The 13,947-nt window shown below is 37.3% G+C and overlaps 1 protein-coding gene and 1 pseudogene across 1 annotated transcript in view; both read left to right on the forward strand.

Annotated features, from left to right (window-relative positions):
* Positions 1 to 509: 509 nt before the first annotated feature.
* On the forward strand, positions 510 to 11,473 carry LOC132098211 (G kinase-anchoring protein 1-like; annotated as a pseudogene).
* A 341-nt stretch (positions 11,474 to 11,814) lies between these two features.
* The window catches only part of LOC132097081 (FERM domain-containing protein 3-like), a 61,498-nt gene continuing 59,365 nt past the window's right edge, over positions 11,815 to 13,947 (forward strand). Inside the window, exon 1 of the mRNA XM_059502713.1 lies at positions 11,815 to 12,050. Coding sequence (XP_059358696.1) covers positions 11,946 to 12,050 — 105 coding nt within the window. The 5' untranslated portion in view covers positions 11,815 to 11,945. The remainder of the gene's footprint in view (positions 12,051 to 13,947) is intronic.

Consider the following 13,947-nt stretch of genomic DNA (forward strand, 5'->3'; position numbering starts at 1 on the left):
TCAGTAAGAAATCATAAAGACCTATTTATTTTCATGCACACAGTGGGCTGCGATGTTTAACCACATTTGATTGTGATGCCTAGAACTTTATAGCACACGTACATTACAAAGACTTCTATTTGACGTCTGCATTCACATCTGCAAGACAATTTTTTTTTTTGCTCATCTGCAATACATCTATAGGATGTTATCAGATCAGATGTAAATGATCACCATGTCCCTTTAGGGCCTCCGTAGAGCACTAGTAATCCAGACCATGGAAATCTGAAAAAGTGTGTACTTTTTGAACACCAGGCCCTAGAATTGAAGACCGTTTTGATGGTTGATACCAACTTGCAAACCTCCTTAAACAAGAAATTTGTGTAATTGGAATTTTGTCTCTTATCAGTTAGTGAGATATTACCCTTATGCATTTATTCGATTTGAATTGATTTCAGATAACTTTGCAAATTTATTCAAAAGAACAAAAAATGAAATATCACATTAACATAGATATTAAAATGTAGGTCATGTGCATTCAAATTCTCAAATTTTTGTCCCAGCTGACCAGTGACTTGTATGAGGCGGATCTGGAGAAGGCCTTGATGCTCAGTAAACTGGAATTTGAGCAACATAAAAAGGTATCATACTAAGAGAAGATGACATTTAACTACTCTAAAATGCCATGTGGTGTAACCATCAAGTGAAAAGTAATAAAATCTTATTAAAATGTTTTCAATAGTTTTTTATGTAGATTTTTATTTACTAATAAATATATATATTATATATAATTCATACCATTCAGGTTTATTTTTTTCTGAACTACCCTTTCTTCTCATTAAAAAGGTCCAGTTATCTAATATCTTAAGAGACTTTGCACCTCCAGTCGAGGAGCCTACATATAGTCAAACCAAAATTTCAGACACCTTCAACATTTCTTACATTATTACAGATTATTCACTGTAGTTTAGAAAACGGTAATAAAATATGACAAGAACAGAGAGTTAAACTGTCAGAACAAATTAACTTTGATCGTGTCAGATAACTTTGATAGAGAGTAGGCCTATGTAATGACTACGGTTGAAGATCTGTCAGCTGTTACATTTAAGTACACAATTAGATAATACCAGTTTAGCTCGACCAACCAATTACCAAGCAGTGCTTCATTTTGTTGTAATCGTCGCGTTAGCAATTTCCAGTTAGCAAATTGTCTAGTGTGAGTCTCTACACGCCGTCACTCGCCCATCAAGTGTCGTCCCGCGCCACACTCAGAGTTCAGTCCCAGAAGAAAGTGCACAGTACACTACACTTTTGAATGCATTATTGAATTTTTTGCATAACAAAATTGACAAAATGACTTTGCTGTGATATTTTAAGCAGTCAGTAACTTTAATATATATATATATATATATATATATATATATATATATATATATATATATATATTAAATGGTTCAATTACACAGTCAAATGATTGTGTATGTTTGTATTTATCAGTGCAACCATTAGGAGCATAAAATACATCTTTACAAGTGAAAATCTCACTGACCTCAAACTTTTGAATGGTAGTGTACATAGCATAGTTTAAATGAACTGGGTAATAGTAACTCAGAAATGCAACTGCATACAATGAAAGTGAGTGGGGTGGACATGCCATAAGTACCTTCGTTATAATATATTAAATTAAGTTAATTATAATATATTACACATTCATATATTAAATAAATGACTATAATTTGAGTAAAATTCTTCTTAAGGCCATGCAATAGTTGCTTTAAGTGAGCTTCTGCCTGCTGTTCATATCTCCAAACTGTCCAAGCATCAATGTGCCTCATGTTCATACTTGTGAGATTCATCTGTAGCTCTTTAACAAATGTCACCACTCCCTCTTGTGGTTACGGTGAGGTGTTAGAAGTCAAGAGGTGTGTAATATAATGATTGCAGTTGATTGTGTAACTACTATATCAAATATTTTCAGTGCTTTCTTTGCATTTTTGTGTTTTTTTTTCTTTGCATCTTTTTCAACTAGGAAGTACATGCTCTTTAATGTGTGATGTTATAATCTCTCAAGGATGCTGAAAGAACAGAGACGGCGTCACCAAAAGCTAAAGCAGGAGGAAAGAAGGACAGGTAGAAGAATCAGCAGGGGAAGGACAAACGAGTGACTGTGTCTCTGAAAGGCTTCCAGCAGGAGGGTGTTGTGGGTGAGAACGCTGCTTTCTTATCATGAGAGATTAATCACTGTTACTGTCTGTTACAGATCAGCTGAACAAGAAGCCTGACAGAGAGCTGAGTGATTAATATGAACACACAAGCACAGGCTGAAAAGTCTCAACTCAAAAACATTGTGAGTTATAAAAGATGCTGCAAATTTAATACAAAATTAAATGTTCTCCTGATAATATTTTTAAGTATATTTCTGTCTTTGGAACAATGATGTTATAGATTATTTATGATCATTATACAACCCGAATTCCGGAAAAGTTGGGACGTTTTTTAAATTTTAATAAAATGAAAACTAAAGGAATTTCAAATCACATGAGCCAATATTTTATTCACAATAGAACATAGATAACGTAGCAAATGTTTAAACTGAGAAATTTTACACTTTTATACACTTAATTAGCTCATTTAAAATCTAATGCCTGCTACAGGTCTCAAAAAAGTTGGCACGGGGGCAACAAATGGCTACAAAAGCAAGCAGTTTTGAAAAGATTCAGCTGGGAGAACATCTAGTGATTAATTAAGTTAATTGATATCAGGTCTGTAACATGATTAGCTATAAAAGCTTTGTCTTAGAGAAGTAGAGTCTCTCAGAAGTAAAGATGGGCAGAGGCTCTCCAATCTGTGAAAGACTGCGTAAAATTTTTTTGGAAAACGTTAAAAACAATGTTCCTCAACGGCTTTGCAAATCTCATCATCTACAGTGCATAACATCATCAAAAGATTCAGAGAAACTGGAGAAATCTCTGTGCGTAAGGGACAAGGCCGGAGACCTTTATTGGATGCTCGTGGTCTTCGGGCTCTCAGACGACACTGCATCACTCATCGGCATGATTGTGTCAATGACATTACTAAATGGGCCCAGGAATACTTTCAGAAACCACTGTCGGTAAACACAATCCGCCGTGCCATCAGCAGATGCCAACTAAAGCTCTATCATGCAAAAAGGAAGCCATATGTGAACATGGTCCAGAAGCGCCGTCGTGTCCTGTGGGCCAAGGCACATTTAAAATGGACTATTTCAAAGTGGAATAGTGTTTTATGGTCAGACGAGTCCAAATTTGACATTCTTGTTGGAAATCACGGACGCCGTGTCCTCCGGGCTAAAGAGGAGGGAGACCTTCCAGCATGTTATCAGCGTTCAGTTCAAAAGCCAGCATCTCTGATGGTATGGGGGTGCATAAGTGCATACGGTATGGGCAGCTTGCATGTTTTGGAAGGCTCTGTGAATGCTGAAAGGTATATAAAGGTTTTAGAGCAACATATGCTTCCCTCCAAACAACGTCTATTTCAGGGAAGGCCTTGTTTATTTCAGCAGGACAATGCACAACCACATACTGCAGCTATAACAACAGCATGGCTTCGTCGTAGAAGAGTCCGGGTGCTAACCTGGCCTGCCTGCAGTCCAGATCTTTCACCTATAGAGAACATTTGGCGCATCATTAAACGAAAAATACGTCAAAGACGACCACGAACTCTTCAGCAGCTGGAAATCTATATAAGGCAAGAATGGGACCAAATTCCAACAGCAAAACTCCAGCAACTCATAGCCTCAATGCCCAGACGTCTTCAAACTGTTTTGAAAAGAAAAGGAGATGCTACACCATGGTAAACATGCCCCGTCCCAACTATTTTGAGACCTGTAGCAGAAATCAAAATTGAAATGAGCTCATTTTGTGCATAAAATTGTAAACTTTCTCAGTTTAAACATTTGCTATGTTATATTGGTTCTATTGTGAATAAAATATTGGCTCATGTGATTTGAAAGTCTTTTAGTTTTCATTTTATTCAAATTTTAAAAACGTCCCAACTTTTTTTCGGAATTCGGGTTGTATAAAATATTTATAATATAATAAATTATATATAATGATGTATAGAAACCTACAGGTGCAAAAACTTGAATATCGTGAAAACGTAAAATATTTTTTGTAATTTATTTTAAAAAAGTGAAATGTTCATATATTCTAGATACATTAAAACATTTGTAAAAAAATTTTTTTTAATTTTGATGATTAGAGCTTACAGCTGATGAATGTAAAATAAAAATCCAGTATCTAGAATGTATGAAAGTTTCACTTTTTGAAATGTAAAAAAAAAACAAAAAAAAACAAAAAAAAAACTTAATATTCTTACTTATTGAGATGCACATGTATTTGTAATATATATATCTTAAATTTGAAAAAATGTTGTCTTTGAAAAATCAAATGTTTTTCTTAGTATAAATAAGTTTTTTATTTAGTCATCTTTATATTAGGGCTGCCCTCAGCTAAGGATCTTTTATACCAGGAACCGCTTCATCTTTCAGCAAGTACATATAGGTCTCTGCAGGAAAGTAATGGGAGTTACCAGATCAGGGTGTTTTTACACCATGATAGATGATTGGTGGACATCATAGTGACGTTTGGTTTAGGGGTGGGGTGGGTAAGGGGGATCATTTAGATTGCATGATTTAGAAAAACCCAGCAGTTTGAAAACACTCACAAGGTGATAAACGACCACTTTGCTCTGCAGAGACCTAAGTCTCTCTTTCAGTATCAAACGATGTGCAAATCTAGCAGGATTGAAACCATTGAAATCATTACAATGAAACTTTAATTGCCTACATAGCTTAAAAAGTGCTCAAGTACACGCATAAAACTTGCCACAGCCCACTAGCAGAAGTAATGATTACAACTCTTTCAAAGAAAAACCAGTTAGGAGACTGCATTAACATTTTAATACGGTGGCCGAGAGAGCTCAACACGCTGCAATTTAAGAAAACACATGCAAATTGAAAAAACACCAGCAAATAATAAAAAAAACATATTCGTCAGTTTGACAACACAAGTGCTGCAAATCCGCACAACACATGCATATAACGAAACGCGCGGCAAAATCTCACAACACATGCATATAACGAAACGCACTGCAAAATCTTACAACACATGCATATAACGAAACGCACTGCAAAATCTTACAACACATGCATATAACGAAACGCGCTGCAAGTCCATCACAACACATGCATATAACGAAAGCGCTGCAAATCCTCACAACACATGCATATAACGAAATGCGCTGCAAAATGTCACAACACATGCATATAACGAAACGCGCTGCAAATCCTTCACAACACATGCAAATTAAGAAACACTGCAAATCCTCACAACACATGCAAATTAAGAAACGCTGCAAATCCTCACAACACATGCATTAATGAAACGCGCTGCAAATCCTCACAACACATGCATTAACGAAACGCGCTGCAAATCCTCACAACACATGCATTAACAAAACGCGCTGCAAATCCTCACAACACATGCATTAACGAAACGCGCTGCAAATCCTCACAACACATGCATTAACGAAACGCGCTGCAAATCCTCACAACACATGCATTAACGAAACGCGATGCAAATCCTTCACAACACATGCAAATTAAGAAACGCTGCAAATCCTCACAACACATGCATTAATGAAACGTGCTGCAAATCCTCACAACACATGCATTAACGAAACGCGCTGCAAATCCTCACAACACATGCATTAACGAAACGCGCTGCAAATCCTCACAACACATGCATTAACGAAATGCGCTGCAAATCCTTCACAACACATGCAAATTAAGAAACACTGCAAATCCTCACAACACATGCATCAACAAAATGCACTGCAAATCCTCACAACACATGCAAATTAAGAAATGCACTGCAAATAGCACTGACCACAATGGAAATGTTTCGAGGAAACCTCAAAAAGTGTCGGACCCGGCTGGGATTTGCTTATTGTGCAGTGGCTACTGGTCAGTGGAGTTGTTGGTGAACTGAAAGGTGAGGGTTTTTTTTTAAACACCCTGATTGCATGTTTCCTTTATCTTTTGGATATTACTAGTCTAAATAAGCTGAATAATTACATGATTAAATTTAAATTAAATTAAAAAATTTAATTTGCGAGAGAGCTGAATTCAGTCATCGTGTGCATGCACTGAACAACAAAACTGTTTCAGCAATGACTCATCTGAATGCCTCTGATTGGCCATTGCATTCATAAGCTCAACATAATTGTGTGTGATTGGTCATAAAGCACAACACTGTGAAAACTCAAAAAAAGAAATATCATGGAACACATAAGCCCTAATATTTAGTATTAGCTTAATATTAATAATACTAATCATCTTGCTATTTTCAAAGGCATCAGCCACAGGCGATATCTCTGACACACAATACTATCGTCTATCGGCACAACCTACCGTGAAAACCTTCTGTTTTTACTTTTACTATAATTATATCCCTACCTTTTTAACTTGTTCTATTTTAGACTATGTTTGAAACTTTGTATTGCTAGCATACCTTATGATAAATCACTTCTTGTATTCCTCATTTGCAAGTTGCTTTGGATTAAAGCATCTGATAAATGAAAAGATGTAGATGTAATATTTTAGCTTTAATTAACAATAAAATACATTAAATTAAATTAAATTATAAATTTATGCATTTAGCAGGCGCTTTTATTCAAAGCGACTGACAGTGCATTCAGGCTAACATTTTTTACCTAACATAATACTAACAATAACAAGACTGATATTCATGCATTTATATTGAAAAAAATACACCCTTCATGATTTCTGCTTGTGATGAAGCATCATACAGTGTTTCACATGCTGATGATACTGCAGTGCTGTTATTTAGTGGATACTGAGTCTGACTGAAATTGTGCAGTGAATCAATTAGGTGTCGATTCTGTTAAGGCTGTTGGTTTTGTCTGAATGTTTGTTATAAGGAAATACATTTTGGTTAACTTTGGGTTATTAAGGTGATAAATAACTGTTGTGATGGGTTTGATGGTTTCCTGCAATGTGTTTTTGACTAACTCAACAACTCGCTGTGATTAAGAGTTCAGACTTTGGTGTGATTTAAGAGTATATTTGTGTTTACTAATTATCATTGTCATTTTCCAGGAAAGATATAAGGAAGTGAAGGCCAGAAATGCTCAGCTGCTTAAAATGCTTCAACAGGAAGAGAGTGAGTGCAGAATATGTTAGTTATTCAACTTTATTCATATTCAGTGAAGGACGAAGCTGAAATTCTGCTGCAGGTGGAGGAGCTCCAGAACATTAAAGAAGAGCTGTCCTCACAGGTGTGTGTCTGCACAGCCAATCATTCACTGAATACACTAGCTTTGGCCTTAATCATAGAGTTGTGTTGCTGTAATATTTTGTGCATACCAAAATGTGTTTCGTCTTTCCAGGTGACACAATTAAACACAGCTCTGGAGCAAGATAGGTCAAAAGTGAATGGCGTACAGTCAGAGCAATCGAAACATCAGGTATGATACACCCAAACCTGCTGGGACAATCATAAGCCGCTTTCACACTGCACATTGGTCCCTGGAAAAATGCCGGAACATTGCCGGATCGTCTTCTGTGTGACCACAAACACGTCCCAGGATTGGAACGAGCTCTGTGTGAACAAAAGCCAGAACCAATGCTGTAAAGGGTGTGTCGTAGTGATGACGCACGTTATCGCGTGACTCTTTTACCAGGTGTTTTGAAGCCAGATCAATGTTAGAGAGGAAAAAATGTGCAAACTCTAATGAAGCAGAGATCAGTTAGTTCCTCACTTTCCATGCTGAAGCTGAGATCATTCGCCAGTTTCAGTGAAAGTTAACTTTCCGAGCATTTTCAACTTGTGGATTACACGTCACGCCCTAATGTCACGTGTCCTCACGGGACCTTTACGGGTTGTGTGTGAACACACGCACAGATTCCGGGTAATCGCTGTCAGTGTGAAATGACCAAAATCTAGCGATCAGGGAACAATTGCCGGGAAACATTACCCATGTATTTTCTGGAATCGCATTGTGAAAGGGGCTATAGTGACATAGAATTTATATTTAAATCTGCATAAGCTAGGGCTGGAAGATATGGCAAAAAACGTAAATCTTTTGTCCAATTCTTGTTGTTGGGCAAGGAATTGCAAGCTTGTAGACAGGAGTGTGTTCAACCAAAGTCCCTTTCTCGGTTCGACTTAAAGCAGCAATGCGCAGACTGATCGCTGTATGACATCAGAGCTCCGCGAGAGCTACAGAAAGCAGAAGGCTCCACATGCTTTCAAATCATTCTTGCGGTATTTTGATGTCTGATCGGTCTCTGTAACGCTGCTTCAAATCGAACACACCTCATCTCAAAGTTGGTCCATTTTGACGACACACATTCACATGTAAACATGTCATCGGCGTAGAAGTTCTTCAATGTGAGTTAAACAGACACAAAGTTTGCAATTTCTAATACAGTTTTGACTGTTTTTTGCTCAAGTTCAAATCAAAGCCACAGCAAAACTGTTTTGTGTCTCCAAGCAACACAGCGTTGTTTCAATACTGAATGAATCTACGCTTTTGATCGAATCAAGTGAGTCAATGATTCAGTAGCCCATTCATAAAGACAGTAGCCACTTCCCTCGTTTTTAAATGAATCAGCCGTTTGAATTAATGACTAATGACTCGCTTATTAAAACTGTAATTTACCATCTTCTACTGGTGGTTTGGTTTCATAAAGTATAACCTTTTTTTAGTAAGTATTAAATTTTTAACTTGTATGTTCAAAAATATTTAAAACCGTAATCTTATAAAAATACTTATGCATTTGAAATTTTGTGGTATAAATGCATTTATGGAGATTATGGGCCAGACTGGGCAGACAGTAGGTTGCCTATGAACTTTATATTTTACACACTTTAAGCTTTTTTTTTCCCAAATGTAATAGGATTAGTCGAACAAATCGTCTGTTTTGTAATGCGTACCGAATCGAAAGCCTCGTACAGAACAGTTCAATACGAATCTGTGTATCGTTGCACCCCGACTAAATACTATTAAACGTGCAACGTATAATATTAACAACGATCTATTTACAGAAATGCAATATAATAAACATAACTATGTTTTCAGAGGTGAATAAAGATATTTCTTAATGAACCGTTATGTTTTTATTACCTTAGATTGAGCTATTTTTATCTACATTCACCGCGGGTCCCCTTACACCGAAGTCACCATCATGTTTGTACAGTCGCCCTAAATGGACAAACTGCTCTACTGCACCTGTTTCGTCACTTTGTTTTTGCAAATAAAACACTGATACAATGATAAACAAGTACATTAACATTCGCAATAACATCGATTTATTGAATAAAGTAAATATAATTCCTTAATTTACCTTTGTAAATAAATCTCATGCTCTCTGCTGTCTTTACCAACGACATCTTTACTTGTCGGCCACCGTAGCTTCTCTAAAGGGAGGGGTGAGCGGGGACTGAGCCGCTGCTTGCAATTCACAACCTCACCGCTAGATACCGCCACAAATTACACAGTGCACCTTTAAATACTACTATTATTTATATAAAATATTATTTATTAAATAATATTTAATAAACAACAAAAACAGCCATCATAAACGTTGCAAGGCAATTCAGTCAAAAGTATAAAGGCAGCGTTATATACAGCACTGGAGCTACATATAACATGAGGAAATTTTGCCCTCAGGCAAAAATATTTGCTTAGGAACAAATAATAGATTAATAAGACCAAAAACTAGCTGTTAGATTCACCCTATCACCTAATGTGGTATGGAGTCAATGAGTCTGTGGCACTGCTCAGGTGTTATGGGAGCCCAGGTTGCTCTGATAGGGGCCTTCAGCTCTTCTGCATTCTTGGGTCTGGCATATCCCATAGATTTTCTATGGGGTTAAGGTCACGCGAGTTTGCTGGCCAATTAAGAACAGGGATACCATGGTCCTTAAACCAGGTAGTGGGAGGTTTTGCATTGTGTGCAGGTGTCAAGTCCTGTTTGAAAATGAAATCTGCATCTCCATAAAGGTGTTCAGCAGCAGGAAGCATGAAGTGATCCTTGGACCTCAGAAAACACAATGAACCAACACCAGCAGACGACATGGCACCCCAAACCATCACTGACTGTGGAAACTCTGGACCTCAAGCAACGTGGATTGTGTGCCTCTCCTCTCTTCCTCCAGAGTCTGGGACCCTGATATCCAAAGGAAATGTAAAATTTACTTTCATCAGAGAACATAACTTTGGACCACTCAGCAGCAGTCGAGTCCTTTTTGAAGCGAGACGCTTCTGACGCTGTCGATTGTTCAAGAGTGGCTTGACACAAGGAATGCAACAGCTGAAACCCATGTCTTGCATACGTCTGTGCATAGTGGTTCTTGAAGCACTGACTCCAGCTGCAGTCCACTCTTTGTGAATCTCCCCCACATTTCTGAATGGGTTTTGTTTCACAATCCTCTCCAGGGTGCGGTTATCCCTATTGCTTGTACACTTTTTTCTACCACATCTTTTCCTTCCCTTCGACTATCTATTAATTGTTGGACACAGAGCTCTGTGAACAGCCAGCCTCTTTTGCAATGACCTTTTGTGTCTTGCCCTCCTTGTGCAAGGTGTCAGTGGTCGTCTTTTGGACAACTGTCAAGTCAGCAGTCTTTCCCATGATTGTGTAGCCTACAGAACTAGACTGAGAGACCATTTAAAGGCTTTTCAGGTGTTTTGAGTTAATTAGCTGATTAGAGTGTGGCACCAGGTGTCTTCAATATTGAACCTTTTCACAATATTCTAATTTTCTGAGATACTGAATTTAGGTTTTTCCATAGTTGTCAGTTATAATCATCAAATAAATAAACATTTGAAATATATCAGTCTGTGTGTAATGATATAATATACAAGTTTCACTTTTTGAATGGAATTAGTGAACTAAATCAACTTTTTCATGATATTCTAATTATATAACCAGCACCTGTATAGTGTTGATCGCAGCACTAAGATCAAGTAAAACTAGCAATGAGATGCAGCCTTGATCTGACGCAAGAAGCAAGTCATTTGTAATTTTAATAAGTGCAGTTTCTGTGCCATGGTGGGGCCTGAAACCTGACTAAAACTCTTCATAGATACACTAATAATCTTTTCTCTTTGCATTACAATAATTTCAAGATATAAAATTTAATCATCCAGCAAATAGACGTGTCTAATTTTAAACAGATTGTTTCAGCAATGTTTCTACGGATAAATATAAAGAACATAATACTGCTCCAGTTTAAGAAATCCTACAATGAAAAACAAGCATGACACATCTCAATTCATTGTTTTGTATTTTTTCAGGGGAACCGGAAGGGTAAAAGAACATCAGATGGGGATGTAGGAAGATGCATGTTAGAGGACAGACAGCTTGGATGTTTTAGCTCCTTTGTCAAGCTGCTAATGTCTTTAATATCTGTTTGAAACACCACACACTCTCGGTAGTTTGGTTAAGAGATGTTTATATTATATTAATATAAACATTTCCATGACATTTTTCCTATCGATTTATTTTGGTACTTGTTATTTTAAGTAAAAAAAATCACACTTAAAATGTGTGGTTAAAACATGGCTTTCTGATCGTTTATTATTAAGTTATCAGTTTTTATTATTTATTTAATATGCAGCAGCAACATTCTAAAAATTCCTGTATTTTACAATAAAACTAAGCATACTACTTCACATTTCATTTCATGATGTGATTGAATTGATGTGATTGAATTGAGGGAGAGAGGGAGGAGGGAGGGAGGGGAGAGAAGCGAAAAGGGGGATCGTTCTCCCGGTCGTAACGCGACGTCTCTCTTTCCTCCTCTCCGCTGGCGACATAAGCGACGCGCGACCGACGCCCCGTGCTCCTCTCCCAAACCAACAGCGATTTGTTGCTTTGCGATGCGGGACCCAGAGCCATGAAAATGCTTCGGTTCCGGAGTCCGAGCATCTCCTCCCTCGCGCAGGAGGTCCGGTGCACGGTTCGCCTGCTCGACGACTCCGAGATCGCGTGCAGCATCCAGGTAAGCGCGCGCCCAGACATGCGATGCGCTTCTGTACTGCGATTAATTGACATAGCGCTTGTTATTAATGCATCGCGTTAAACTGGAGGACTGGCCTCTTTGAGGTTTGTTCAGGTGAAACACGTCTAGTGATGATGACGCTTTCGTCAGGGTTTGCGCGTGTCATGTTTGCCTGGATCACTGGATCGCCTGTTAAACAGTTTACGCCCTTGACTTTCTTTGTACACAAGAAATATTTGTTCACTCGTTTATAAATAACAGAACTGCGCGAAATGGAACTGGTGAAAGCCTGTTGGATATTTTAACGCTGTGTAATTGAATTCGCGGTGTTTTGTGGAGGTTTTGGGAGAACATGATGTAAGGCAGCACGTACTCTTTCTTAATAATAAAGGTGCTTCACGATGCCATGGATAGAAGAACCCTTTTTTTGTTGTTGTTTAAGTGGTTCAAGATCCTTTAACACCTTTAAGAACCTTTCTGTTTCATAAAAGGTTGTTTGTGCCGAAAGAAGGTTCTCCAGGTTATAAAAAGGTAAGAAAGAGATGGTTCTTCTCTGGCCTCGCCGTGAAGCAGCTTTATTTTCCTGAGTGTAAATGTGTCTCATGCGCCGAATCATCTTTCTTTCTTTTCCAAGTGATGAAAGATCGCTTAGAAAGTCTGTGATGGACAACAGTTTGCTGTGGGGACTGTCTGTTTCATTTGTAAAGTCTACAGTCCCTTTTGTTTATACCAAGCAACAGTGTTTCAAAGCAGTTGTCAAAAAGAAGTAGCTACAATTAATAATTATGAGAATAATAGTTACATAACGATTTAAAGGAATGCACTTAAGTGATATTATTCTTAACTGTTTTCGGACAATTAATTGCATGTTATTTAAAATTATATATATATATAATGTTAAATACAATGGTTGAACGTAAAAGTTTTTTTTTTTACTCACTTAAGTAGGACTTTATTTGTCATTTAGTAATTAGTTCTGTTGTCTTGGAAATATGGTTAAAGTGTGCTGCTGCATTTATAAACTAAAATATTCTTTAACCCTATCAAGTCGATTAACGCGGATACGCGTTTTGAGTCATTTTCTCCTGATAACCCCAAAAAGAACTTGAAATTACACTTTCAGTTTTAATCGTACAGATAAGAGCAATACATCAATCGAATCTGTAAAGGGTCTACTTTTTTTTGGATACAGACATAATAACAACAAAACTTTGTGCACTTATAAAATAAAGATAACAAACAAGGTGCGCTGTCTGCAGCCTTTGTCTGCGCTGATCTTCTTTTACAAACACGTCATTTAAATGAACTGTAACTCCGTGAATACTCAACGAAAATACATGAGAGAGATATCTATAGAAAGCTTGACATGTCTACTTTTAGTGCCGATAAAGTAATCCATATGAAAACAACGCGATGTCTGTTTTTCATGTCTCCCTTCATTATATCTAATGTGACCACGCCCCCACGCCGAACGCGCTATTCAGATTCAAACTCAAGCGCGCAGCTTGAATACGCCCATAACAGAAGAAAAAGCAGCGAGACTGTTCAAGTTTTTTTTATTTTACTGTTTGCTTTGCGATGAGAGGAATAACACATAATTCACCCCAAAAAGATGTGATGTGGTTGAGGATTTGAGAAATGGATTTCCTCAGAAAAACAGAATGAAGCACTTTATTCAGCAGAGATCATAAACATGAGTAAGTCTCTTTTTATTTATTTATATACTTGTACTAGTTTTCACATAACGTGTAAACGTTTTACTAGTTAGACTTTTTCCAAACTATAATTCCTGACTAAATGTAAAATACCCTTAGACTCCAGAGGGTTAATGTCTTTTTTGTTGAAACTTGTATGTCATGTATTTAAATATATTTGTAATGACTCATGATGAAGTTGC

The sequence above is a fragment of the Carassius carassius genome, chromosome 21, assembly GCF_963082965.1.
Source record: "Carassius carassius chromosome 21, fCarCar2.1, whole genome shotgun sequence".
In the NCBI taxonomy this organism is placed as follows: Eukaryota; Metazoa; Chordata; class Actinopteri; order Cypriniformes; family Cyprinidae; genus Carassius; species Carassius carassius.